General features: G+C 41.5%; 1 protein-coding gene across 7 annotated transcripts in view; it reads left to right on the plus strand.

The window, feature by feature from the left end:
- Positions 1–1,282: 1,282 nt before the first annotated feature.
- The window catches only part of FAM117B (family with sequence similarity 117 member B), a 48,034-nt gene continuing 25,414 nt past the window's right edge, over positions 1,283–23,902 (plus strand). For all 7 annotated transcript variants that reach the window (XR_008748642.1, XR_008748646.1, XR_008748645.1 and 4 more), the window contains exons 1-7: positions 1,283–2,076; positions 9,734–9,885; positions 14,630–14,722; positions 15,223–15,336; positions 19,302–19,445; positions 20,466–20,691; positions 21,543–21,663. Coding sequence is in view for 2 of the 7 variants with exons in the window: in XM_055813254.1 (XP_055669229.1) it covers positions 1,485–2,076; positions 9,734–9,885; positions 14,630–14,722; positions 15,223–15,336; positions 19,302–19,445; positions 20,466–20,691; positions 21,543–21,663 (1,442 nt within the window). In the remaining 5 variants the exon portion in view is untranslated. The remainder of the gene's footprint in view (positions 2,077–9,733; positions 9,886–14,629; positions 14,723–15,222; positions 15,337–19,301; positions 19,446–20,465; positions 20,692–21,542; positions 21,664–23,902) is intronic.

Below are 23,902 nucleotides of genomic sequence, written 5' to 3' on the forward strand. Positions count from 1 at the left end.
TGTGGTCCATATTACTAGTATTTACAGTACCTGTTAAGCAAGCCTAACGTCCTTCAAAAGACATTTAATTAATCCAGAATGCAAAAACTAACTTCATTACAACCTCATCACTGGAGACGCGTCCATCCCGCTCTCTTTTGCCAGTCTGATTTCTCATAAAAAGCTCTTGACTCTGACAAGGGCTTTACCTTCCAAGCCTTTAGGTGGGCCAGTGCCTAGGCACCTTGCGGAAGGGCCTGTGCACGTCGTCTGACTTTTGGGGTTTGTGAAACTGGCCAGCCACAAGGATGGAGCTCGGGGCTTTTGAAGGGAAGCTGGCTTCAATCAGAAACAGCAAAGGAGACTGGGGGAAGAGGAAAAAAAGCCCCAAAGCCAAGCACAGCCAAGCTGAAGGAAAGAATGCTATGTGATTTCTTGCCACACCATTTGTAGCACAGCAGCGGTATGCAATTGCAACATGCAAGTTGCAGTGCAGCACAGAGAAGACTTTGGGCAAGTTGTGCTGGCCCACAACAGGCACCTGCAATAAAGACAGAGACGATTCCTTCACGTCTTGAAGGTGCTGAAGCACGTTTACCTTGCACCTACGTAACCCATATGTGAACTAAGGCCAGTTTTGTGCCGTGCTCACTGCTCTGGTGTGTGAACCAGGCTAAGCGGGTGTCGGCGCTCCAGCGGGCTATTTGAAGGATCGCGGCGGGGACGCTGCTAACCCAGGGGAGCGCAATGACAATCCTGGCGGTTACAGGGACACGGTGAGATCTGCCTGGATATTGCCCACGTCGCCGGCGCCACAGCGGCAGCGCCCAGCTGGTGGCCAGGCGATTGGGTGTCGCGCTGCTGAGCCCCCAGCCCCTCGCACCGTGCAGCCAGAGCTACGGGCGACCGGGGCGGGGGACCCGCTGCTCGCGCCCGGCCGTTCCGCGGGGCCAGGCCCCGGGAGCGGGGCGCCGCCATCCCGGCCGCGCTCCCCACGTGACGGGGGCAGCTCGCCAAGGCCCGGCGCTGCCGCAGGATGCCGAGGGGCGCTCTCCCGGCCCCCCGGCCACCGTCCCCCGCCCGCCTGACCGCCCGGGGCCCTGCGGGACCGGGGCCCCACAGCACGTGCGGCACCGCAGCGGCAGGGGCCGCGTGTTGCTTTAAGCGCCGCTCCCCCCCTCCCCGCGCAGGCTCGGCCAGTCCGGAGCGCGCTGCGCAGCCAATGGGCGCGCCGTATCTGCGCGAGCCGAGCGGCGGCGCGCCCAATGGGAGGGCGCGGGGGGCGGGGCGGGCGGCCGGGGCACTATTGTTGATGAGGCGCACGGAGGCTGCGGAGGCAGCGCGGGCAGCCCCGGGCCGGGGACGGCGGCCAGGGGGGGACGGGGCCGCCACCGGTGCTGCCGCCGCCGCCGCCGCCTGAGGCGTTGGATCCCCGCGAGGACCCGCCCGCGCCGCGCCTCCCCCGCCACCGACGGCCCTCCGCCAGCCCCGGCTCCCAACGGACAATGTCCCACCAGCGCGTGAGGCGCAGCGGCTCCCCGACCCCCGCCACCTCCCTCGGGGGAGGGGGCGCGGCGGCGGCGGCGGGGGGCGGCGGCGCGGGAGCGAGCAGCCGCCTGCAGCCCATGCGGGCCACGGTGCCCTTCCAGCTCAAGCAGCAGCAGCAGCAGCAGCAACATGGCAGCCCCACGAGGAGCGGCGGCGGCGGCGCGGGCGCCCTGGGCGGGGGGCTCCCACGCGCGGCGCCCGCCTCGCGCAGCGTCAGCCCCACGCGCGCGGCGCCCACCGGCAACGGCGCGCGCGGCGGCCCCGCCACGGCCACGCAGACGCCGGGGGGAGGGGGCAGCGCCGCCGCCGCCTCCTCCTCGCGGGGCAGCCCCACGCGTGCCGGCGGGGCGCGCGGCAGCCCCCCGCGCTCCCACCACCTGCCGCCGCCGCCGCCCCCGCCGCCGCCGGGCTGCGGACCCTCGCCCTGCTCCTCTCCGCTGCCGGAGGGCAGCGCCGCGGCGGCGGGCAGGGTCCGGCACCGGCGGCACTCGCCGGAGCAAGGCCGGAGCTCCCCGGAGAGGAAGAGCCCCAGCTCCCCCGTCTGCAAAGGTGAGCGCTCCCGGCGGCCCGCCCCGCCGCGCACCTGCCGCCAGCCCGGCCCTCACGGGGGCGCGGGGCAGCGGCGAAGGGCGCCCGCCGCCCGGGGGGCTGCGTGAGGCGGCGCGCCCAGCGCTCTGCGGGGCGGGGGGCGGCGGGGAGCCCGGCGCCGTGCCTCCGAGCGCGCCGTGCTGCGGCGGGGCCCGGGGCCGTGCCCGGGCTTGTGCCCCTCCGGTCCCGCCCCGGCTGGCAGCGGCGCGGCGGGCTCGCCGCCGTTGTTGCCGCTGGGCGGCTGCCTGGCCTTGGGAGGGGACGGGGCAGCCCGGCGGGCCGCCTGGGTGCTGCGGCGCCCGGTGTGCCGGGGAGACAGCCCGCGGTGGAGCTGCGCTCCGGGCGCACCGTACGGGCGAGCGCTGAGCTTGCTGTCGGAGGGCTGCTGCAAAGCCTGCGCGTCTTCTCGCCTTTCCGTGCATCTCCTGCCGGGCGCTGCGGGGTGTTCATCCGGTGTCCGCAAGCTTGCGATTGGAAAACTAGCTGGTGCTGTTGGCATTGCGCGTAGACGTAGGAAAAAAGTACTCACTCTCTCCCTTAGTAGTTACGTTCAGCACGAACCCTGCAGAAGGATGTGTGAACTTGAGAGTGATGACGAGCTCACTCTGCAGTACAGTGCAGATAGAAAATAGTGCGGGAACGGCGTGCATTTTGTAGCAAACTGCGTTTTAATGTTTCTGAAGAATTGAAACGTACTTACTGAGAACGGTGAAATGTAAGCAATATGTAACATCTGGTTGAGGATAATAGATGCTTACATATGTAAGTCCTTTTTCTTCTTAGGGTAAAAGTTTACTCAGAAATGCATGAGTGAGGCTTTGTGTTAATATCCTCAAATCTGGAAAAATCTGTGACTTGAGATCCTGAAGCTTACGGTTACGTTTTTATGGAGTTGCACGTGGTAATCTAAAGAGTAAAGCTGACTAATATGCAGAAATCTAGGATCAACATGATTCCCTGTAACACTGCTCCTTCTCCTGATGTTGCTCCCTCATTCTAAAACAATGATTATAACCAGACTGCTGTGTCGGTTTTTGTTTTGTTGTTTGGTTGTCTTTGGGGTTTTTTTATTATCCTGGCTTTGAGGAACGGTGCCGCCAAATGAGACAGCCATAACCAATTGGTGCAGTACTGAAGGTAATGTCTGTGTGACTTAATTTTTATTTTCTTTGTGGGGTAGTGTTTTTTGGGTGTGGGTTTTCTGTTGGTTTGTTTTTTTTTTTTTTTTTTAATTCAGACATGCCCCTTCAAGATTACCATATGGTTGCTTGTCTGTAGTGTAAGAAAGCAGTGCCACAAAGGCGGTTAGGTTCTGAATTAGATTTTTCTGCTTTCTAGGTCAATGTGGTGTTTTTTTTAAGTTTTATTTTCCAAGGCTTTGGATTGAGGAATGTGCATATTCTTCATTTGAGAGTCCTGTTAGTCGGTCATCTGAAAGACTTTATACACATCACAAAATACTGTCTTTTTCCTGTGAACTTTATAGAAACTCTTGCCCAAGATGCAGACTCCTGGCCTGGAGAACGAGGAACAGGATGACTTAGCCTTGAGATCCAGGTTCAAAAGCTGTTTGTGTAGGCATGCATCAGACCACTTTAGATGGAGAAGTTGCACCGTCTTCTGATCATTGCACAGAAACTTGTTGAAACCATGCTAACTTCTTTACTGGATCTAAGAACTAGCATATAGAAAGAAACAAGTCATTTGATTACTGTTCTGTGTTAACTTCACTAGCGTTTTACAAGATGTGTGAAAACAGAAGAGTAGCATCCATTTAATTGCTTCCGTGTGTTCACATTTCTGAACAGTACTTGTATTGGCCCAAAATTAAAAATTAAACCTGTTCTATATTGCTTAACTTTGTGTGGTGTAGTCCAGTGCTTGATAGAGACTGAGTTAACTTCAATTTTTTTCTTCAACTAAATGAGAAAACTTAGTGGTAGCTGAGAACATGGAAGTGGAGCTTCATTTTTGCTAATGAGGCTCTGGTTGTGAAGCCATGCAGGCCACTTCAGAGTATCAGTCAGAATCTATGACAGAATAACTTGGATTTTCCTATTTTTGGCTGATGATAGCTTTTGTTCATTACTACAGCTGCAGCCTTGGTTTTTTTTGTAGATTCAAGTGAACCTCAAGGTTAGACAAATGATAGCTTCTGATCTTTGATACTGGTTCAGTAAGTTGTATGCTTTAGACACAGCTTCATGTTTTTCAGATTTTCTTTTCTGGGAAGCAGTTGAATAGCTTTGAACATAATCTTCATGATCCTGCTATCCTGCTTAACATTTGAGAACCTCAAGTTGTGAATTTACAAATGTGACTTAATAGATTCTTTGGGTTTGTTTTTTTTGTTTGGGGTTTGGTGGGTTTTTTTTGTGTACTTGTGTGGTTTTTTTGTTGTGTGGTATTTGTTGGTTTTTTTCATCCCGGTTTTCTGAACCGAATTGCAGCTAAGTCTTGGAAATGCTAACTGAATTTTCTGTGATGATGAGATAATTATGAACTGAAGAGTCTATGGCATAATTAATTTCTAAATTTCTGTGCTTTTCTTGCTGCTGCTCTCCTAAATATATGACTCAAGACCCTAGATCTTCCAGCTACCTAGTTTTCATCTTTTACTTTCCCCCTCTGCAGTCTCTAGCACTTGCTTCACAGACTTCAGCTTCTACTTGCCTGTTAATGGGCTCTCTCCTTCCCATCACTGTTGGTGGCCTCACTTCTACACTACGAGGTCTGTCCTGCAATCTCCAATTTTGGTTCAGTTTTCACATATGTCTCTTTACCTGTCTGCAAACCACCCCTGCTAGAGGACATTATTTTCACCTAGCAGTAGACTCAGGTAGAGAAATGTGTATGCTTTGCCTTTATTGTTATTTTTATTATGGTTTATCTACTGAGCAAAGATCGAATGTGATCTTGTTGTTCGTGTTTTTATATAAAACATCTTCTCAGAAGGGTTTCATCTGTTCAGCTCCAAAAATACTATAATGCACCAGGCTGTGTAAACAAGAAGGTTGGGACTAGAGCCATAGCAGTTGTTTTCTGACCCTTTCAGGTGCCTTCAGATTGTCAAGAGATTTCTCTACTGGATGCTGAACTTTCGGGTATATTCCAGTCAACTTTATTGGACATTTAAACTCACTGTGAAAACTGAGGAATAATTGATTTGTTTTATCTGGAACTACATTGCCCTTTAATAGGTTAGAATACTATATGGAAGAGTAATCTTAAAGCCTGCTTGTGTGAAAGGAAATGATGAATACTGTGGTAACAGTATATTGCAAAGTCTTGAAGAGTTCAGATGTGAACACCTCCTTGGGTTAGGGAGAAGGGATGGAACTCCATTACACTCTTAAATTTCACTGTAGAATTTATTTTAAGAATTTGGTGAGTGACACAATAATAGCTATGGACCTGTCAACATTAATTACCAAGGTTTTGCAGCAGTTATAAAAGGTACCGCTGCATGGTAAGAGAGCGCAGAAGGCTTTGTGTACCATTACGTGCCTGCATGGCTTACATAAGCTGTTTAACAAATGCTAGATGTAAAGAAAGTGAATTCATTATTGCAGCATCATAATTTAGGTTTCTTGTGGCCCACACTTCAGGGGAGTTTATTTGGATTAAAAATGTTTTCATTCACTAGGATGAAGTAAGTTGAGCGTCTTGGGCTTTCTGAGGTTGGTTTTGTAAAACAACATTAGTTCAGTCATTCTCCTACCAAGGGATTGCTTTGAATTACTAGAGGAAAAAAAAATACAAGTAGTTCTTTTACATTTATGTAAAGACAATAGCCAAGATTGCCTTCCAAAAGGAATATACGCACTTCTGTAGTGTGTCTGTTCTTACTGCTGTCTGAATGTGTGGAATACTTTCAATGAAACATGAAAAGTAGGTGAAGCCCCTGCGATCAGTTGTGTGTGTTTGTTTTTTTGGGAAGAGACAAGTATGCATGGGGGAGATCCCATGAATGTCCTTTCTGAGGAAGAGGCTGACTAAAATGGAACAAAAAGGTCAGCTGTTATGCCTAGGTGCCAGAGAAGCTAGTTAGGTCTCGCTCTTTCTCACTGTTTTGGATGTTCTACCTGTATAAAAAGCTTCGGTTAGAACTCTTACCAGGGAATTTTGTGAGGTCAGTGGTGTTCTGTACTCTTCCAGCGGCGCTTTCTGTTGCTTCTTAGTTTTGTTTTGTTTTCTCTTCTCATGGTGTCTATTAGAAGATGTTTGTTGGGAGTTTTTATTTGCTTTTCTGAAAGCTTTAATTTCGGATACATAGAAAGATATCACAGGACTGTAAAATCAATCTGCAAGTTACACTTCAGCAGCAATCCTTATTTTACAGTTCTAGCAGCAGTTCGGAACTTTTCCTGAAAAAGGAAAAGATGACTTTTCAAAGTGTTTTTTCTCTTCGGACTTTCTTATGTGTAAGACCTTCCGTGGTTTTTTCTTTCCTCCTTCCTTTTATATATAGGAATTTTTTCCTGTGAGGTATCAGATTCCAAGTTACGTGTTCTCTCTCACACTGTAATTTCCTTTTTCAGTTATAATTGTAGTTGTAGGACTTCTATGTTAAGACTCCCCACCACAAGCCACTGCTCTCTTTCCTACCTTTCGTTTAGCTGTTGGTAAGCATCTACGTTTGTACAATTTTGCTCTTCAGTCACGTTGTTAAGACTGCCTTAGCTTAAATTGCCTTTGGAGGTGCCTGGCCTCACAGTTGCAATAATGTGTGTGATACTACTTTACCCGTAGCAATTTCAGTTGGTTGGTTGGACTGCAATGGCTTGTGAAGACGTGGTAACTTACTTGTTTTCCCACATTATGGACTTCTGGACTTGGTTGGTTTATATTATGTGTGTACTGTTTATGTTTTGTTCTATTATTTTACTTTGTTTGGTGCCAGATTGCAGAAAGACTTTGATTCTAAATAGATTTAGACTAGTGGTGGATGGATAGGAGGGTTGATACTTATCACAAATATTGGTTTAAAGAGATAATCAGGCCAATTAAGACTAGATCTAATATTTAAGAAGCGTCTATTTGATGAAACAGCTCCATTGTTTTACATCAGCCACAGCTGTTGTAACTGTTATCTCTATGGAGGCAAATCTCTTGTTATGTAGGTCACATCAAGGAAAAATAGCAGCTGAACACTTGCTTCAAGTATTGTAGAGGAAAGTGCAATGAAAACATTGTGTATGTTCCCATTGAAATGTTTGGAAACTGTAACAGGAATTGTGTGGTAGACTTTGGTAATTTGTATTAAGACATGTTGTGAAGGTGGAAAAGTAAGTAAAACCATATCCAAACATCCTTGCGTCATCTAAATAAAAGTAATTTGAAAACAGAATTCTTTGAAGGAATTGTTAAATTGGAGGAAAATAGGAGTACTTATAGGCTTTGTGCCTTGAAATGAGCAGCTTCCCTTGAACTTAAATAGTAAACAAGCTCTTCAGTTTTCATTCTCTCTGTTTGCCCAGAAAATATTCTTTCCACTTTTTTTGTGGGGGATGGGAGAGGGCAAGAGTTTCTGCTGCTTCAGTTTTGAAGCCGTCTGCTACAGTGGCTTTGCAGATGATGTGACTGACTACATACACTTCCTGATTTTTTGTGTTTTTTTCCCCTGCATCCTTTCTGTTTCCCCTTGGTAAAAAGAGACACTTCTTCAAGAGGAAGACTAATAATTCAGAAGAAAAATAAGGAGAGTATGGCAGCTGTTTCTGAGACAAATGATGTGTTTGATACAACTTTGGAAGCAAGTGTAATTTTTAAGGAATGACACATTGCATTAGCATGCCGCATTCTCCCATGGTACAAACAAAAGGAATCGTTTTGAAATCTTCTGACATAAACAGACCCTTCAGTGTGCTGTATGGTGGTAGCAGTAATAGTCAGAGAATTTCTTTGTATGGGGGTCAGTCTTAGGTGCATGGTACTCCAAAATTGAACTTTGCTGCTACTCCCTGAGAGCAGATCAGCTGTGAGCTCAGTACTAAGATTTTTATCATTGTTGGTACTAGTAGAAATAATAAATCAGAAGAGGTTTCTGGACTGCTTTATGTGAATGTGGCTGATTATAATGCTGGTAATTATTTCCTTACAGTCTAAATATCTTCCACATTTTTAATGTGTACATTTCTAATGCAAAATTTACATGAGGCTCTTTAGTACAGAATGTCACTAGACTTACATTGAAAGACTGCTGTTCTGTCAGACTAAGATGTTGCCCACACCACTGACAACTCTACGTAATGGGTTTTATTAGTATTTATGTATTTTCAGTAGATTGGAATGGCTTAGAAATTGAATTCTGGACTACTGATGGCAGTGTTCTCTATTTTCTGACTAGCAGTCAGACACTAATCAGGCAGTACTTCTTTTGCTAATAAACTTAGGTACAATACAAATTGCTATGCTATTTATACTTTTAGTGCAGAATTCATCCTAAGGCACAGTCAGGGAGGACACATGACTGAGTTTTTCCAGTGTCCTTGTTGTAAAACTTCCATCTGATCTCTCTATCTCATTTGCTGTCTTCTAGCGGTTTGTTTTTGGCCTTTGTGTTCATTACAGGTAAGATTAATACAATTCTTTTAGGTATGATTCTGTGGGGAATAGATGAATTGATGGTGAGCTTAGATCATTGTGATCTCTGGATTTGCATTTTACATCTAGAAGAGCTAGTAACAAATAATGCGTGAGCGTATATGTATATCTAAACACTGGGTCTTTTCTGCTTGTCAGTCTCTTTAACAAACCTCAGCTACTATTTTGAGGAACCTTTCTTCACAGTGTTTACATTTATTAGCTTGCAGCATTGTCTTTTGCTGCCACTTAAAAGTATCAGTGACAGATGGCATCGGTGCAAATTTTTGGTTTTAACAATATTAATCTTCCTCTACTTGTTATATTTAACCTATTACAGTAAGGGTTCCTGTTAGTATCTAAATTCTTCTGAAAAGTGATACTAGTATAAAACACAGTGAGAATGAGGTGTTGCAGGAGGTGTAGCGTCAGGCAATTATGAATGTAGTTACCAAGTGGCATGTAAAGAGAGGAGATGTTTTGATTATGTTGTAAAATGTAAATCATTACCCTTTAGTGGACTTCTGGATCTGAGGGTTAAACATAACGCTTTATGAATCTGCTGTATATTGTATGCTGGGTGGTTAATAAAAGATGTTCATAGTGTCCCTTGAATTAAAGTAGGTGAAGGGTAAAGGGCTGGTGGGGTGAACTCTAAACTCAGCATTAAATTGAAGAAGTTCAGCACAGATTTTCTTTGTTAGCCTTTATGTATGAGGAAATATAGCTATTTTGATTTCTTCCAAGCCATCATCATATAAGAATCCAATGACTGTTGTACCTTTGAGGGAATAAACGGTAGTATGGGAGTACCAATGTGACATAAGAATGTGTTTAAGGAAACCATAAAAACACATTTCATTGCTTATCAAGACTGAGTAGAGCCTGCAAAAGGAAACCTAATTCCTATATTAAAAGTATTTTGTTATTTACTTAATAACATAGTAGTTCTGATTTGATATGATTTCTTGTAGACAGTTAAAATAATTAAGTTCTGTCTTGCTTTCTTTCTAATCACATGTTCTTATTCTAGCTGACAAATCAAGACCACCTTCATCAAGCCCTTCCAGTATTATTCGCCGGACTTCCTCATTGGATACGCTTGCTGCTCCGTACCTTGCTGGACAGTGGCCTCGTGATAATCATGGACAAGCTGCTCCGTGTATGAGAGACAAAGCCACACAGGTAGGATAGATTTTTGTCTTCAGAGTATTTAAATGTGAAGACAGGATTTAGATGTAAGAAGCTTTTCCCTTGAAAATGTTCACTTTGGCTTTCTTGCTTGCAAGTTCCTATTCACTTTCAAATTGCAGGAATCTGATCTTTGCTATTACCTTGGCTATGCATGAATTATTTGCATTCTTTAAGAAAAGGCTGTGAACTGTCATATCTGTTAAGAATTCTACTCTCTTCTTGCCTCAGAAAGGCACTAGCGTATTGCACATCTGTTTTCTCATTGTTCTTAGTGTGCAGTACACTAGATTGCACTGGTGTTAAGTACTATTTAGTTTAAATTTATACAAGGGAACTTGGTGATTCCTTATGTGTCTGTCTTAAAACTGAATAAAAAGGCTTCTGCAGTGCCTGTATAAAAGTTATTGTAGCCTTTTCTATGATAGGCTGTTCATCTTCTGATTGTAAAAGACCTTTAATGTTTATCTGGGATCTATGCACCAAGTATAGAATTACATACATTGAAGAGCTGCCTCATTGAACCATGAATGATGTTGAAATTTAGCTCAACTGGAAAGTATTAAAGTACATGATTTGCCAATAAACTGCAACAACTTGACAATATTTCACAGGCTTTTAATGGCTCAGTCCTATGAGACCTGTAAGGATAGAACCAACAAATATTGAATGAAACTGGCATTACAAGAGTTACACACCTACCGTGACAGTTGTTTTATTGTTTCCCTTAAAGGTTGCTGTTGTTGTTACATGGTATCCTACTATATGCAGACGGGATTCAAGATGGATTTTTCCATAAAATATTGCAGTGTTTCATTTCTCCTTCTGTGGATGCAGTCTGGCAGTGGATTTCTCTAACTTGTGGGGTGAAAGAAACTGACAAACATACCAGATTTTAAATGGCTATTCCCAGAGCATGGTTTCAACAACAGGTCTCCACCAATTCCAAAGAACATAAGCAAAATGCAGTTGGAAGAGCAAGTGACAGCGTGTGGGATGTAGTTGATGAGTTTGAGCCTGCCTTAGGTTTGGTAACAATAACAAAAATGGGGCCAGGTTGGTTTCAGTGTGCTGTCTGCTCAAATGTGTAAGGTGTTGAACAGATGCTGTCTGCAGCATTGGTTGTTACTGTATGGCCTTCTCAAGATCTGCAATGTTTTGTAGAAAGGGCCGTAATTCGAAGAGCAGATAAGTAGAAAAAGGGAGGTGTTTTCTAGGGGAATATGCTGGTGTGGATAAGGTGGAAATGGAGGAAAGGAGAGCTGATGAACAAGCAAAATGGTTAGAAGATGGGGTGAGAGAGGTAAATCATAGTAAGAGGAGGAGGATGAAGGCAGGTGTATGATATACAATGAATTGCAGTTTATGCTTAGCTATTAAAAAGCATTAAACAGCAGAACTAAACCAGTGTGGGTGCCTTAGCTATTTTCATATTTGATTTATTAAGGTAATAATTTTTCAAAATAATTATATTTTTATACTGCTGCCAAAGTATTTGCTATATTCAGTTCATCTCTTTCAGTTTAGTTTCGGCTTAATCTGAGTCATGATTGGGCTTTTGTAATTTCTGTATTCTTCAGATAGATTAGAAATCATCCTTTTTGGCTTACATTTTTCATTTCTTTTTCTTCCAATTCTGACACATCTAGCTGCTGTGGTAGTGGGGCTTTCATATATAAGTGGGAACATATTTGCAAAGGTTAATGTGAAGACTGCAAAGGGCACTGGATATTTCTGCAGACTAAGTATATTTAGTGGTGATTGATGGTAGTGTACTTACTGCTAGGGAAACAGAATGATCCGTTGTACTTCTTAATTTAAAATCTATCAAACCAGTAGAAAATTATGGCATGCAGCCATACATCTGTATGTCCAAAGCTGTGTTGATATGACACTGATGAGACACTGTAGATTTTAATCTTTCTGATGTGCTTGAGGGCAACCATTTGAGGTAGGGACAAGTTTAAAATGTGATTCGTGGAAGTTAAGTTTCTCAGGATAGTATAGGCTCTCCATTTGTATTGTTTAGTGTTGAAAATGGGGTGTTTGGATGAAGTGTGACTCACAAGTTCTGGCTCCAGTGTGTAATGTCAGACTTATCACAAAGTCTGACATGAAATGGATGTATTCAGATTTCAGAAGTTTAGTGACGAGGAATTGAATCAAGATCTTAAGAAGTAGAAGACTTTTCAAGCTGAGTAAGCAGGGTATCTTGATTCTGCAGGTTTATGACAGAGAGAGTAGCGTCATTCAGGAAGCAGACTGGGAGGAGACAGCAATCAGTGACACATTTTGGCTTGCAGGCCTTTACAGAGATGCCTGTAGGTCATAGCTGAGAACTGTGTAAGAGATCCCAGGTCATGCAGAGACTATGTATCACACTCCTACTTTGACTTATTATTTTGATGAAACCTGTCTGTAAAACCAGACTGAATTATGTACATGCAGAATGTTTGTTGCCTGATGAATAAGTGTATTATTGAGTGTCCTAGGGTCTGGCTGGAATTCGTATGTACAGATAATTTTATGAAGTGCTTCTAAAACAAGTGTTTGTAACCTTGTGTCTTTTTCCTTTTGAATTAAACCTTTTTGGCTTTGCCTGTCATAGTTTGAAATACAGCTGTGTCAAAATACAACTTAAAATGAGACAACTGCTTTGTAGTTTTTAATTCTTGAAGAATAATTGATGGCAACTGCAAAGTTTTTGCCTCTAAGACTTTTTTTTTTCTCTTAAGTGTTCTGCTATCTGTGATAAACTTAGCCTTAAACTCATTTCTCTTTGTAATTCTAGAACAGGCAGAAGGATGTTGTGAATAGTAGCTGCTAATAAGGAAGTACTAGTACTTTAAGAACCGAGAGAAGTAAAGTCCCTTTTTGTCTATTGGTGGTTGGGCCTGTGTTTCTTGAAGTATTATAAACAAAATACAGAGAATGAGTAGGAGGAGACCTGCTAAAATAGTATTACATTTCTGCCTTGATGTAAAGGTTTCCTGTAATTTAATATCTTATACCTACTGTTGCTCTAAAAAGATTTCTAACTCTTTGTGTTGAGGATGAGCATAAAAGTCAGTGTTTAATCCTTATAAATGAATCTGATATTAATTTATGAAATAAGTCTTGAATATAAATCAAATGTGAAGACTAATTAGAGTGTTAATTAGGTGTTCTGGTAGGCAAGCACAATGGCTGTGCTGAGGTGAGAAGTTAGAATTAGTGGCTAAAACATTGTTCCAGGAGCTAGAGGATAGGATGAGATTCCAGATTGACATTTGAGAATTGGCTAGACAAACATTGGTACTTGGGAATGGGGGTTATCATTTAATCTATTTTACAATGAAGGTAAGCGAGTGCTTTTCTGGAAACATAGATTCTAATGGGTTCTAATTTTGCTATGAAAAAGGAATTTCAAAGCAATCCGACTAACTTCATTATTCAGATTTGTCCTTGTTAGTTTTTGATTTGGAATGATGATAGTGGAGGTTGCATTTATATGAAAGTTATATCTGTAACTGAAGCAGATGGGAGTTACAACCTGTATGTTCAGAGTTACACCTCCATTTTCCCTGCAAAATGAGATTAAATAACAGCACATTATTGAAGGCTCTGTGAGTTTCTGTCTTCTGAGTACAGATGGCCTGAGTAAGGTCAGCTTGTGGCTTTGCAAGCTGTGGGTCTCAAACGTAAGAACTGTTGCACGCTGTAGATATGAAGGCTTTGAGGCAGTCACAGCTCCTGTCTGCAGGAGAGAGACATCAATGACTCCTAAGGATGAGTTAGCTACATCGCTGCTGCGTGCTGAGCACTGCATTGTGGCAACAACAAATTTAATGGAATTCACTGCCTCTGCGTGTAAGCTGCTTCCAGAAATCCTTTCCCTTGCTTCATTAGGTATGTTTCTTGTGACTGCTGAATGATGATGAATGTTTTTACTCTTCTTCTTAGATCCTTTACAGTTCGTTGCTTTTGAAGGCTGTTCTGGACCTGGTTAGGTGGGAATAAACTGTCCTTAAAGCATGCAGTATCATCACAGGCTTGCCTGTGCATTTTGTTACCTTGCATTAATACACTTTATTTCAATGATACTTTGGAATTCTCAAAACTTTTTCACCGCAGTATGCTTGCAGGTTTCTTTAATAAATGTTAATGACACTGTTGGTTTAGCGAAACTGGCTTAGTATTATCTGTGTTGCTTTCTGCTTGGCCTGAGACAACTGTGAAACTGAAGCCCGTTGAGGTGTTAATAAATAAATTACCTGATTTGCAATAGCTCTAGTGGTGCTTATATGCCTTACCTTCATTTCTCTCATTCTTCTGAGCAAGAACATGGTTTTGAAGCTGTACCGGGGCAGGCTTTCACAATGTTTACACCAAGCTACCCTTGCTAATGTGTCAGAAATAACAAGGGCAGCATCTATCCAGGAAATAAAATACGCCATCAAATTCAGCACCATCATACTGGCTCTTCAGAGCCCTGTAGCAGCTTGTGGTACATCTGACTGTTAATACTGCCTTATGCTCAGTAATTTGGAAGGGAAACTAGCACATTCCTGTACTAGGGTAGGCCTGGAAGTTAGGGCTTGTGCTTTTTTTTTTCTTAAATTACATAGTTTCACTCCACTTTTTCAGTTTTGAGTGAAAAAATCGTAATACTGTTCTCTGTTCTAATTTGTGTCAAAATATTCTGCCAGAAAGTAGGAATTACCTTTTTTTAATAATTCCTATAATCTTCTTGCTGCAGACAGAAAGTGCCTGGGCTGAAGAATATTTAGAAAAGAAGAGAAGCTCGCACAAACGTTCAGCATCGTGGGGGAGCAATGATCAACTAAAAGAGGTCAGAAATGCTGTTATTTAGAGATACCTTTGGATTAAATTTTCTACTGGTATGCACTGTTACTGTGAGTTTTCAGGAAGGCATGAATGTTGTACTGCTTTTTTTTTTGCCGCTATACGGATTGTGAGTTTGGTAAAAAACCACCAAAACGTTAATTTGGTATTCTTTTTCGTTTAGTAATGCAAGACTATTAAAATTTTTAATCTGAGTATGTGGGAAAGTGTCAAATGCAGGTGACATTCTTTATTAAAAGAGGAAATACAGCAGTGACCAAACTACTTTCTAACTTTACGTACGTCAGGTTCTTTCATTAAACCTTCAGAGCTTCAGCTGAACTGGTAGCTAATATATTAGGTTTGCAAGAACTTGAGTCTGATTTAGTGCTGGCAATAATTATGAGCATTGTGGTAGTAAAGAATTTTAACTAAGTGATGGAATAATGAAACTATGTGTATCTGAATACATCTGGTGAAATCTAATGTGAATTTTTCCTTCATTAGATTGCAAAATTGCGTCAACAATTACAGAGAAGCAAACACAGCAGTAGGCATCATCGCGATAAAGAAAGACAGTCTCCATTTCATGGTAACCATGCAGCCATTAACCACAGTCAGGTAAGGGCATATTGGGTAGCTAATACTATTTTTAACTCCTTTCAAGGTTGTGATTTCTCTTAAAGGGAACTTGGAAGTATGACATACAGCTAAATATGTTGTAGCTAGGGGTGATTTCTATGAAATAGATTAATTTCATTTGACTTCCTTGAGTGTATGGGGTTCCAGAGCTTTTTATTACTTGACTGGGTTGGCTTTGAACTCCCACTTTCAAAGAATTTTAGATAATTAATCTTTCCTTAAAACAAGACTCATAAAGTGCATTCTGCAGACTGTACAAAAGGATGACAGACAAGTTTAATCTAAAATCATACATTATCTTTTTCATTACACGTTTGCATGTAGAATATGGCGTAGAGCAAACTGGTGGTATAAAGATACACTCAAAATTGTACTTTTTGCTGATCATGTTTTATGTCTTTACAATAGCAGTTGTCTAATTCTGTGATGGACTGATTTAGAGAGCTTACCTGACAAAAAACTATTCAGTGGGATTTTTACCTACTCTATTAAAAGTATACTCTTGATGGCTTCGATCAGCCTTTGTAAGATCATTTTTTTCCCCATCATTTATCATGTGTTGAGACTTAAGTAGTAATCACTTCACAAATTGTAATGTTTAGGCTACCGCATGTTCTGTGTGCAGTTTGTCTCAAGACTGGTAATGAGGTCAGGTTCACAGATAATAATTTTAACTTGATAGCAGGTTGAAAAAAATTACAGGCTTTTAGAGACGCATCCTTTTTCAAGTCTGTTTTGTCTTAGTAACTTTGACTAAACTTCCCTATTGGTTTTCTTAGTTTTTCAGAAGGGTTTTTTTTGCCCCTACTGATACCTTGTGAACCCATATTTGATACTCACACAAGTTTTTAACAGTTGCAAAAAGAACAAATCCCTCACAATTGTCATGCAGATCAGTGTAGTTGAAAGAAACTGTGGAACTGTCAGTGTTGTGAATTAGGGAAGTACTTCAGCTGTGAAGCTTCTCTGCAAATCTAATCATATTCCCAATTACTCCTGAAATGCAGTTAGCATTGTTCTATTAAATACCGTACACTTCTACCAGTTAATGAAAACTGTTTCCTTTCTGTTGTTCCATCCTTCTGGAAATAATTTAGGCCAGGGAGGGAAGCTGTTGTGACATCAGCATGTGTCCTGCTCTACAGGTACTTACTCATTCTGATAAAGGATCAAATAAAAAGTGGAAGGGAGAACCATACGTACAGTCCTGAGCAGTGGAGTGCATTTGTAGATGGAAGTCAGGTGTCTGAGTGAGTCTTTTATACTTCAAGACAGGAAATAAGAAAGTAGAACAGCACTGTGAATTTCTCCTGTACTGTTGCTCTTAACTCTACTGTATACAAATCGGTAGCATCTTTTTGTCTCAGACCCTAACTTATCCCTGCTGTAGTTCATTTAATTAGAAGTCATGAATTTTCAGGACATAAGTGCTTCCTGAATTCAGTTTGAATTCTGTGCTACTGAAGTACTGTATTCAATCTCGAAAGAGAAGCTGTTTCATCCATCTCCTCTTCTGTATAGCAGAAGAACAGTTTGAATTTGAAACAGGCTGCCTAGTACAAATTCCTGCATTTTGATCTGCTTTACTGAAGTACGGGTGCACTGTAGTGTGCTGCTGATAGTGACTGCTGTAGCTCAGGACAAAACAGTCCAAAATGATGAAAGAAGAAAGGTAAATAAGAGGTTTTTGAGAAAGCCTATGAAAATTGGTGAGACATGTTTAAAAAAAAACAAACCAACAAAACAGGTCAAAATACTTGGTGCAGGTTTTCCAAATTTGTAGAACTTGTTTGAAGATTTGTTCTGTACTTGTGGGCACTTGAGGCATTCCAAACAAACAAAAAAATGCAATGTACTGAGGAACTTTAGGTGTAGGCCTTTCAGTATGCTGGAGAATTACATGCAGTCTAACAGGTTTGGCTTGGTATTCTACAACCTGTAGGTTTCTGAATGCTAAGGTATTGTCGCTTTTACATTAGATAATCTTTGTGGGTTTGAATTGTGACAATGAACAGTGATGCTCCTACTCTGAAAAGTATCCCCCCAAAACTATGTGTATAATTTAAAAATCATAATTGCTTCATGCTCATGAAACTTTGTTGCTTGTATGGAGGCCTTTTGCGTTCTGCCAAATTTTAGATTACATGAATAAAATATTGCGCAACAGATAATTAGGTTTTGGGCTTGTGAAATGGACTATAAAATATAAACTGAGGCAAAGCAGCTTTTCCAGCATTGTGTTACAAAACAAACCATTGTTTTTCTTGGTAAATTTTGTGCCATCTGTGTCGAGCTACTTGCAAAGGGGGAAAGTTACAGAAGGCTTCAAAAAGAGTAAGTGAAGGTTTAGATTAATGGCATTTAGAGGCTGCTTTCTAAGTTGGAGTGAAAATCTGTAACTGTAGGCATCAAGGACAAAGTTCCTAGGCTTTTTCATTCCTTTAGGGAACTGCTAAACTAGAATTTCTGGCAGCAGCTCAGTTCCTTCAAGATTTGTGGGAAGGACTGTGTAGAAACACTTGCAGTTAGTGACGGGAGTATTTAGAAATTTTTTTTACATTCCCAACTTGAAGGAAAATTGCAGTTGTTGACTCTAGAGGGTCACACATGGATTTCTGAGCTCAAGTTGTTGGATTCCTGACAAGACAGAGAAAATGTGTTAGGAAATTGCCTTGGTAGTCCCTTCACAAGAGACCAGGTAAACTCTGTTTAACATTTTGGAAGTGGCTTACTTTTGTTGTTAAAACTAAAAGAAGCAATTCCACTGGATTTATTTCCTCTTTTCTTCCCTACTAATTAACACATAAGCTTTGCCACAATTCTTCGGCTTTACCCAATTTTTTACAGTGGTTATTACCACCTAAGCCTCCAACTGATTATTTAGTTGTGCTTCTTCTATGATTTTTGTTTGAAGAAAGAAATCCGCACTATCTCTGTGGAATAAGTTTGTTAGCTCTTCTTTCTCTCTACTTGGAATCAGGAAATAGTTGGCGAGTAACTTGATCAAACCCTTGCTGCTAGCTGCTTCCCCCCCCACCCCCCAGAGCAACTGAGTGGTGTTTGTTTGCTTGTTTTTTCATTAGGCCGGGAATGTTCCATTCTACCTCTCTTTACAGGAAGAGGGGTTTGGAGAAAGGGCATGGTCTCCTCAGGTGATCTCAGGATGCTTCTGAGAATGTTGCATTTTGAATTAATTGCATGGTACTGAATCTGTAAACAGGAGCCAAACCAGTGGAATCTTCCTTTGTTCTCGTTGTTAATGTAATGGAGAAACTAGAATGGAGACCAGAGCTGTAGTCAGATGGAAGAATAAATGGATAAGGTCTTTCAAAATACACCGGATTTTTAAAAAGTTAATCTTAGTTCTGAAGCAACTATGTATTAAAATTTGGGATTTTATTCTTTCTGTGGAAGTCGTCCTAAATTTTTTGTCAACCTTGTATTCTGGCTTAATATAGTTACTATGCTGGTCTTCATTTCAAACAGTGCAATCTTAAGTTTATGGAATAGGTAACAGCAGACGTTCATTATTATTGTATTATAATGAAATTAGAAGTGGTAAATCCAAAGGGAGTGAAATTGGGCTACAGCTGACTTCAGAAGGAACGCGAGTATGTTCTAAAGGCTTCAAAATTACTTTTAAATGTTTACTGTTAAATTTTCACTTTTAAAGTGATGTCAGGCTGGAGGCGGACCATATCAAGGGAGGCTTTGAGACTAGATTGTTGAAAGCTTTCTCTGCTAGAAATTGTTTTGCAACAAAATTCAGGATGTCCATGTCTTTGCTTAAGGCATCCATTGTAACAAATCCCTATAGTTTCATTTAAATCCTTGATATTGAGGTGTAGGTGTGTTCTGTTTCAAGGTTCACTTTTGGGTAGAAATCAGTAACTGTGTTTTTTAAGTAAATCTACATTGGTTTCTCACTGTTTCTGGTTCTTCAGGCTCCCATCCCAAAGAGTGCTCTTGTTCCTGTGATACCTATTACCAAATCAACAGGATCACGATTCCGAAACAGTGTAGAAGGACTGAATCAGGAGATTGAGATAATAATTAAGGAGACGGGAGACAAAGAGGAGCAGCTTGTTGTATGTATCTGCCACCATGACTGCATTCTATAATAATTTTTTTTGCCTTTGCCTTGAGGTTTCTTAAGTCATAAGCTTTATTTTCCACAGTTCTTGAATTAAATTTGTCTGGAGTTAACTCTGCTTTCTTTAACAAAGGTAGTTGAAAAGTCTTTTGGAAAGCAAAAAGAAGGAAAGAGTTAAAGCTTGAATCTGAACCTTTTCCTCTGTGATTACTGTGATACAAAATAAGAACTCTCAGTAAAACAGGGGAAAAGACAAAAGGTCTGTTCTCAGAGTTTTTGTAGTAGCTTTTTCTTTTGGCCCATGCTGAACTGTTCCTATCTCAGCTGAAGCATAACGTGCCCGTTTTTAACTTTCATTTTATTTGTAGTTATTTTTAGAGATAAATTTAATAATAAAGTATCAGGCCACGAAGATGATTAAGGGACTGGAACATCTTTCATATGAGATGAGGCTGAGAGCTGGGACTGTTCAGCCTTGAGAAGAGAAAGCCCAGGGGGGATGTTACCAATGTGTATAAATATCTGATGTGCAGGAATGAAGAGGAGGGAGCTGGGCTCTTCGCAGTAGTGCCCAGTGACAGGGCAAGAGGCAGTGGGCATAAATTAAAAAACATTAAATTCAATGTGAACACAAGAAAAAATAAAAAAAAAAAAGTGTGAGGGTGCTCAAAACGAGAGCAAGTTGCCCAGAGACGTTCCGGGGTCATAGTTTGTGGAGATACTAAAACCTGGCTGGACAGAGTCCTGGACAGACTGCTCTAGCTGACTCTTGTTTAGCAGGGGTGTTGGACTAGATGATCTCCAGGGGTCCCTTCCGCGCTCAGCCGTTCTGTGAAGTCTTGAAAAATGTTCTTAGTTTCTGAACCTGACTTATTTTCTGTTGGAATCTTGTGTAACAAATAATTTTCGACTTCAGGCAGTTTTATGGAACCTGAAAAAACCCTCAGCATTTCTGGACTTAAAGAAATTCCTAGCTAGACAAGAGCGCCTATCTGATAGCTTTTATTTTTAACAGCCTCAAGATGTTCCAGATGGGCACCGTGCACCACCTCCGTTAGTTCAGCGTAGTAGTAGTACTCGCAGCATTGATACCCAAACACCTGGTGGAGCAGACAGGGGTAGTAACAACAGCAGCCGCTCCCAGTCAGTATCTCCAATCTCATTTCTTACCATCTCTAACGAAGGCAGTGAAGAAAGTCCGTGTTCTGCAGATGATCTTCTTGCCGATTCCAGAGATAAAGGTACCATGTAACTTTAAAACTTCAACAATGCTAAAATGTAAGTCACTGCTATGTGCATAAACACATAGTAAAAGAGGGGGTTTGTTTCCCACATCCACGAAGAGATATTAGAATGAAGTTTTTTCTTTTGTAAGTGATCTGTTTTTTTCCAAATTGCACCAGATACTGTGTGCACACATCTGCTGCTCTGTAACTGAAGCTGGATAGATGTGACTGAGGAATGTCCTTCCCAAACAACTTTGTCTTTAAATAATGGATTCATCAAGTACATTAAGCAAGCTGAAGAGCGAGAGTGTGCAGTGACAGGTGGAACAGCAAAGTAGGCTAGTTCTGTTGTTTGTGTCAGGTATTTTTTGTAATCTCAGGCAAAATGGGCAACCTTCCAGCATTATAAATGTGCCCATAAAAGTAAAACTGTTTGGGGCTTTTTAATCACTTTTTTTTTTTTTTTTTTAACCAGAGGTCTTCTGAGATACACTAGGAGAGTTTTATAATTTAACATAAGCCTGTTGTGGTTTTTAAGGAATGTGGCTTTTGCCCATTTTGTTTGGCTAGATGGGACAGCACAGGACTGTATGTTCAGGTCTACAGTTGAAAACTGAAAGTTTCTAGGAAAGAACAGAGATTGCAGAGAAGTCTGAAAAAGTGATATGAGGAGAAATAGAAAGGAGGAAAGGGACTGAGATAAGAAAGCTTATTTGCAGATGAAGACTTGGAGGCAAATTAAAACGTTTCTTAGTTTTATAATGTTGGTAACAAAGTGGGTTTCAATTTGGGGGCATTTAAAGATAGTTATTGGGGTTTTTTTATAGTGTGACACATTTAAGTAATGAAATAATCTTTTCCTACAGAGAATGGGAATAATTCCCCTTTGCCAAAATATGCTACCTCACCAAAACCCAACAACAGCTATATGTTCAAGCGTGAACCTCCAGAGGGCTGTGAAAAGGTGAAAGTCTTTGAGGAGAGCTTGTAAGTTTGTTTGGTTTTTTTTCCTACATAAGAAATAATATTCAATATTCAGACTTACCCACTGGTTTATTGATTTTTTTTTCATTATTATTATTTTTTTGTCGGATCAAAACTATTAATCCAGTTACTAAAACCATGCTAACAGCCTGATCTCTCTTATTTTGTGTGACATATACTGGATATATGCATGTACTTTATTGCTGGAATTTTGTGTTAAGATAAAAATTTTGAGACTTGGATTTTTTTCAAACCAGCATAACTTGAGAGGACTCTCTCTGACCTGGCAGGTAGTGTGGGAGGAACTCCATCAGGTACAGAGAGATGTAATAATTAGCTGATGCTCCTGTATTACAGCTTCTATGTCACAGCTTGATGGGTGCATCCAGTAATTTGGACTCTGAATACCATATTCTTTCCAGCTACATCTACGTAATTGTGCAGCTTGTAGTGACAGAGGAGTGAATTTGACCCTGGGTATTTGATGCTTTGGTTATTTTGAAAAAGCAGACTTTTGTAATTGGAAATAGTCTGTGGGTTTTGTTATCATTTTCAGTGGAGTTTTTGTACCCTTATGTCACTTGTATGCAATAATCTTAACCTGTAGTTAAAAATTCCATTTCATCGCACAAGGAGTATAATTTGGTTATAATCCTCTTATGCCTGTATTATCTCAACAATGCTATCTAGTATAAGTAGTAATTAAAAAAATTATAGGTACCTTTGTGTATTTTCCATCTCTGATCTCTGCAAATGGGTTTTTAAGAGATCTGTATGGCCCCTCCATAGCAATGTGGAAAGGGTTACGCTAACTTAAGTTACCTGTTTCTATTTTTGGAGTGTATAAGGTATGTTGCCAACAGACAGATAGTCTTCACTTGTTTCAAGAACATGTTCTGCTGTGATTTGACTTGCATTTCCATTTTTTTGGATGTCCTTGCTCCATAGCTGTAGGACTGTTCTGTTGTGGAGTGAAACAGGCTTCTACAGTTGTTTTTACCTACCTATGGCAGTTCTTAAGACACTGCAGTCTCATGCAAAAATCTTTCACGTCTGGTACTTGCTTTTCACATGTATGTGGAATACATGAGCATAACTTTAAAGCTCAACCTTTGTTTAATGTTACTTCTATTTGAAGTTCACAGTATTTTCATTTTGGAAAAAAATTCATAAATGGGGCTGAATTTTCTGGATAATTGGAGAATCGGCTAACGTGACAATGTACCCTATGTACCCAATGAACAGAATTGCTTTTCAGAGTAGAGTACCTCCTACAAGAGTATGCTGAGAGATTGGCTTCTTTGGCCTAGTAGAATGAAGGTAGAAGTGCATACGGCTGTCATGGAAGAGAGGGGGAGGTTATAGGCTAAAGGACAGTGCTGGCAACAAGTAAAAATGAGTGTAAACCTGTGATGGTTATTTTCCAGCAGAGAGGAACAGATTCCCATAGTTTTGTCCTAAAGTAGAGTTAGACTAACTTAGCAGATTTACATTGCAGGGTTAGAGATAAACGCAGAAGGCATTCCAGTGCTGTCCACAATTTCCACCTGTGTCTTTCATAAATCATGTCTCAGAGTTGGCTGAATTATATGCTGAAATGGCAAAACTTCAAGGCAAGATTTAAATGTGTTCCATGCTTCCTTCCCAGGTTACAGGTACTTGATCATTAATGCCACTTTGGAAATAATACATTTTACTCTTTGCATAGAGTTTTTAAGTAAGATGGGCTCATCTTTTGCAGAGATTCAGGCCACAGTCAGGCAAACATGCAAAGGAGGCAAAAGTTTGGAAAAGGGCATCCCCCTGCGATCATGAACAGCTCCAAGATAAGCAGTATTAGGAATGCTGCCCTGGCAGCTTGCTTTCACGAGGCTTGCTGTATGGGCGGTGGCGGGGGCAGAACTTTTTGGGTTGTGAAAGTTTCTGGAGAACACGATTGAGAATACTTGGTATATCCAACATATGAGAAAGAAATGGACAGAGTTTGTTATCTACAGCATGAAGGTAGTGGCTTCCTTCTGTGTGGAGACAGCCTGCCCTAAGGACGTGTATCTTGTAGAATACATAAACAAGCAGTTTAAACTATCTTGCTGTTTGCTGCATGGTGCGAGTCACTAAGGCATTACTGAGTAGCTGAAATACTTCAAGCTTAAACCTCAACCTGTCTCTAGTGGTGTGTTCAGCCATACATACCTGCCATTGCCAAAATTTTATTGCTCAATGTCATTTTGAAACTATTGTA

The sequence above is a fragment of the Falco peregrinus genome, chromosome 8, assembly GCF_023634155.1.
Source record: "Falco peregrinus isolate bFalPer1 chromosome 8, bFalPer1.pri, whole genome shotgun sequence".
Lineage (NCBI taxonomy): Eukaryota > Metazoa > Chordata > Aves > Falconiformes > Falconidae > Falco > Falco peregrinus.